This window comes from Apaloderma vittatum, unplaced genomic scaffold, assembly GCF_000703405.1.
Source record: "Apaloderma vittatum isolate BGI_N311 unplaced genomic scaffold, ASM70340v1 scaffold20425, whole genome shotgun sequence".
NCBI lineage: Eukaryota > Metazoa > Chordata > Aves > Trogoniformes > Trogonidae > Apaloderma > Apaloderma vittatum.
The window spans coordinates 4,686-10,113 of record NW_009719062.1 but is presented as its reverse complement, the minus strand read 5'-3'; the positions used below and the strand labels follow the sequence as shown (position 1 = coordinate 10,113).

Genomic DNA, 5,428 nt, shown 5'->3' with positions numbered 1-5,428 from the left:
TCTACTTCTGTAATACATTTTCTTGACATTTTAAGATGCTAAAGTACAATTTAGCGTTTTTCTCATTAAGAGTCACATGAGGATTTGCATCTTAAGCGTATCTGATAGCCGTGTAAAATAAACAAGATCCTTTACAAAAAGAAAAACACAGTTTTCCGACTCCTACCTTATAGCCGCAAGAGAAGCCTGAGGCACAGATGCTTCAAGAGTGGCCAAAAATATTATTTCATTTAGGAGACATAAATATACATCGGGGGGGGGAAGTCACATCTGTCATACAGTGATTTACCTGCCCTGTACACCATCTGAAGTGAAGTCAGAGGTAAGAGCAGCAGGCTCTCAATTTTTTGCCTTTTTTTAGTCTTTTGGGCTTTCTCTGCTCTCCAGCTTGTAAACGAGAGCTTGCCAGGCGGGAAAATGCACCAGGAAAGCTCAGCAAACCCAGTTTTCCACACCTGCAACACCAAGGCAAGAGAAAAGATATCCAATATAAGACCACAGTTTCCTAGTTTTTAAAATAGTTTGTTCCAAGTATTTTCTTTCTCCCTTCTGAAAAAGGGAAGGGGGATAACTCCTGCAATCCTGCCTGCAAGTTCATGAAGAGGACGGAAGAAGAAAAAAAAGTAAATAAAAAGTCAAACTAGGTTCTACTTACTCATTTACATTTTTTCACTGAATCTTTCTAGATACCTATAGTATCTAAAACGTACATGATGATGGCATTGTCTAACTTCACGTAATACCTAAATTAAGCTAATTACAGGATGCTCTCAAAAGCAGCAAGTCACAACCTCCAGCCTTCTGCCTTAGCAAAGAGTATGTACCAGCCTCCCCCACAAGTTTAGAGCGAGGGTGCAGCTGGGGACTGAGTCATTCAGCTCACGGAGCAGGTGAAAACTATTCCACCGACACAGGGAAAAAGGCCAAAAAGACAAGAAGGAAAAGGCAAAACCCACCTTGGAGAGCAGCAGCTCTCAGACTGGTTTAAATATGTTCTGAAATTTGACCTGGAGGCCACGTTTTATGGATGCGTGTGTCACAGCTCCCTGTAACAGAAACAGCATAAACAAACAAATGACAGTTCTGTCCATTAACTTTGGAAGTTTTATTTCAGTAAAAATTTAACTACATTGAAAGACTACCTCATCTAGGCTCCATGTGGGCAGTCCTATTTTTAGGTATGCACAAAACTCTCCCTGTAACAGCCTTTCAAAGACCTGTGGGAAATAAGTCAGTATCAGAGATTTTTTTGCAATCTTTTTGTAAATAGTGCATAACAAAACCTTAACTTTTATGTTTTCTTCCTATTAAATGCTATCCAGGTCAGAAATAACATAAATGGATTTCTCCCTCTATTGAGGAGCCCTCCAGGAACTTTGCTCTGCTCCCTGCGGTAGCTGTTCTCTGCAGCTGTTGTTTCTTCTCAGAGAACGAGCTCTCTTTTTTTTTTTTTTAAAGAATATCTGATTACAAGGAGAAATCCACTGGTTTTCCATGTGATATTTGCTTAGCAGGTAGAACAATGAGTGCCGTGCTCTAGCAGCGAGTATCTACGTTCTTCCCCAGTCATCACACGGATGATGAGAAGTGACACATGAAGGAGTTGTGAACTAAACTCTTGATAGGAAAGAGCTCTAAGCAAGCACTCCAGAAGTGTGTACTGAAGAGGTTTGACAAAGATCCCGCACCGATATCAGAATGGCCACAACAGCAAAGGGAAAACCGTGCTCGTTTTCAGTGGCTGAGTGAGGCTGTGGGGTTGCTCTTTGCTAATCATTTGTTTTCACAATGGGCTGAAGTGAAACTTTTCTCACGCCGCTGCCTATTAAGCCGCCAAACTCATGTACTAAATGAACCAACTAACTGATTACCCTGCCGAGAACATTTATTAATTCTGGTTGTACAAAGTGTCCACAAGGTCACTTCTCCTCGGTCAGTTTGCAGCAGCGCCACGCAAGATAACAGGGAGGCAACATGGCCAGTGCGACAGCAGCAGGAGCTTAGAGAGGTGCCACGGTTCCAGCTTGGCACGATCTTCCTCTGCACCCTCTAAGAAGTTTTTATTTTTATCTTTCTCACTGTATCTCTCTACCGCCAACTCCACACTTTCATCTACTAGCTAATATTTTGTGACACGTGAGTTACTTATTTTTATTGACATATAAATAGTACAATAAACCAGAGGTGAATTTCAGTGTTGGTCAGAATATCCTAATCCAGTATAGAATGCATGAGATATTAAAATGATTAGTAAAATGATGCTTCTGTAAATCTAGAAACTCTATATAGATGAACTAAATTGACTATTGGATCATCTACAGGTCTTTTAACAACACAGAATAGGTACCTGTTGCAAACAATGGAAGTGCAGCTGTCTCATACATCAGCTTTAGGCACGAACATAATATACTTTTTATAAAGTGGGGATCATAGAATCACAGACTGGTTTGAGTTGGAAGGCACCTTAAAAGACCATCTGGTTCCAGACCCCTGCCCTGGGCAGGGACACCTGCCACCAGCCCGGGTTGCTCCAAGCCCCGTCCAACCTGGCCTCGCACACTTCCAGAGCTGAGGCATCCACAGATTCCCTGGGCAGCCTGGGCCAGGGTCTCACCACCCTCACAGTACAAATATGATAAATGGGAAAAATCTCATCCACCATGTCTGTAACAAACTGAGGAAGCTGCTGTAACGATCAGGTACAAGAAGGCCCTTAGGAACTGAGAGGCACTTGGAGCTCAATCTCCTGCCTATCATTAGTTTAAGGGGTTGCTGATGTTAGCACCAAGGAGAGAAAAACAGGCTGACTTAAGCACAGGCTGCTTCCATCAGTGCTAAAAAGAAATAAATCCCTGTTTTGCACTGTAGTCGTAAAATCAGTGGCACAGAGCCTTTTGAGCTCTAGTTCTGTGTTGTCAAACAAAGACATCTATCTCTATGCCTCGGTTCTTTCACATCTTTGGTCTTTTCGGTTTCCTGCAGGAAGAACCTATTAGAAGAAGCAGGAAACATTCCTTCTTTTCCAACTGTTAGAATTCGCGACAGCTCACATCTGTACAGCAGGCACGTAACGCGGCGGTTCCGCTGTGTGGGCTGCGAGCTGAGTTTCTGCAACGTTATTAATGGACCCTGCAAGGAGCACCTGATACTTCTTATGTTTCAAAGTCCACTGAATCAGCTCAGTGAGACAAAATGAAAACACTTTGTTTATCGGGGCATAACAGCTATACCTGTGATTAATGCTTTTGCTCCCTCATGGAAACAAAACGTCAATATCTAGCTACAGGGCAAAGCTACACATTCTTCAGCTCTGTTTTACAGGAATTTAAAACTTATTATTAGTTTGTGGTAGCACACCTAGGTATTACTAAGCACTTCCCAGGGGAAAAAAAACAAACCCAGTTTCTGCTGCAACAATTGAACGTTTCAAAACAGAGAGAATAAACATTTGCAGTATATAAAACATGAGTCTATGAAACAATCTAAGAATGGCCTGAATTTTAAAGAGATATGATTCAACTAATCTCCTTAGACATCTTGTTTAATAGCTTAAAACACTTGTGCAGGTGTATTTGCAACTACCTACCGGTGCAGGTATGTCAGAATCTTCACTCGAACAGAGCTGCAACAGATTTCCAGCAAGACAGCTGATAAATGTGGATGAGTTTTGTGATCAGGCCACTAGACTATGCAAAAGAGCATAATCTGTCTGGTCAGGGCTATGTTTAAATCTCCACACCCTTTCACCTCTTCAGTGAACTTTTCAGTCTACTTAAATACAATTTTCAAGAGCTCCATGTTTAGGAATATCAATGTATATACAAAAAAATATGTAAGATTATCTTGGCACTCACCACACAGATTTGTTACACCTCCAGCATCCAGCAGTACCACTCATGTCCTGTTGAGCCCTGAATCATTCGAGATAGGCTTCATTGTTCTCAGCTTGTCCAGGGGTTTCAAGAAGGTAAAGCAAATATTCACTTTTTGTCGGATTATGTTCCCTTACCATATTTCCCTACCCTGACTGGACCCACCAAAGATGTGATAACATCAAAAATCAGCACAAAGGAGAGAGCAGGAACACACATTGGGTTTGTGGAGGAGGATGGGGTTAAAGGGCAGCTTAAATTGTCACAGAACAGCAGAAACTGTAGTTACGTTTGTTTGGAACTAATGTAAAGTGGGATTAATGGGAACCCACAAAGGAGAGAGCAGATGAGCTTGTTTGCTGCAAGCATCCCTAAAGGACATGTTTTTAAACAAATCAATATGCAGATCACCTTATTCAACACAGTTTACACACAGCTGACCCCAGAAGTGTCGGTGTCCCCCTCTTATCATTATCAAATTGGCTTTAAGAAATCTAGCAGAAAAGGTTCTATCGCTTCACATTATGGATTGCTGTTAGAATTAACCTTCTGCTCCAAAGCGAAGATTGGTGGGCTGACATTTTTGTAAGTTAATTAAACACTCTTCGAACAAGCACTCCTGGCTCAGAAGCCTTAAGATGTGGAAGACAGGTTACAGGTGACATTTCACTATCTTCCTGCTAGCATAGCTTTAATGAAAAACAACTGTCATGAAAACATATTTTTTCCCTGTATTTTCCTAATCAGATAAAATGAAACCCCAACCCTTCAGTTGCATTCAGCTAAAAGGGTTTCTGAATATTTCTGATGCAATCAATATTACTTCTTCTGGAGCACACCCCACAGAGATCTGCTGTTCGGATGCCTTACCTCAGGCTGGAGGTAAATGTGTGTTGCCTGCTGGTACGAAAACAACTCCGACCCGATTATAGTCACAGTTATCTCTCTCTCAAGCGGATACTACCGCCCACGGAGAAGTGCAATGTGAGAAATACGTTAACAGAAAACGAAAAACAATTTCTTTTTTTAATTAGTGTATTTTTGCTAAGAACAATACAATTTAGCTTTATAAATATTTCTGCTAATAAACACCGATTTAGACCAGCCAATCCTCACTAGTCTCCCCAGCTCCCTCTGGAGGCTGGCCTTCCCTCGGCTAATGGCCACGTGCAAACGGTTAACTCTCAGAATAAGGGTTTTTTTGATAAGACGGGGCTTTCTTAGGCTCTAGCCTAAATGCAGGTGGTTTCAGTAGCCAGGCTGCAGATCTTTCTCTTTGTTTTCTAATCAGAAAGAAACTTCCCTCCCGTCCCACAGCTGAAACGTATATAAGGGATAGGGCAGAGAAGCTCTTGTTTTTCTTTTTTTCTCCTTTAATATTTTAGGGGAGGCAAAGTTTTTTGGCTGGCAACCCTAAAGAGCATGGAGAGCACTTGGAGAATTTGTGTTTGTTTCTACTGCTGCCTTCATTGGCTTTCTTCTAGCATCCAGGGTTCCCCCCACTCCAGGGGTCATGACACGACCCCTGTGTTACTGGAGGCTCCCGAGGACGCCGC

General features: G+C 41.9%; 1 protein-coding gene across 1 annotated transcript in view; it reads left to right on the top strand.

Annotated features, from left to right (window-relative positions):
• The first annotated feature begins 5,294 nt into the window (after positions 1-5,294).
• The window catches only part of GDF9 (growth differentiation factor 9), a 2,221-nt gene continuing 2,087 nt past the window's right edge, over positions 5,295-5,428 (top strand). The window contains exon 1 of the mRNA XM_009870501.1: positions 5,295-5,399. Within this exon, the coding sequence (XP_009868803.1) occupies positions 5,295-5,399 (105 nt within the window). The remainder of the gene's footprint in view (positions 5,400-5,428) is intronic.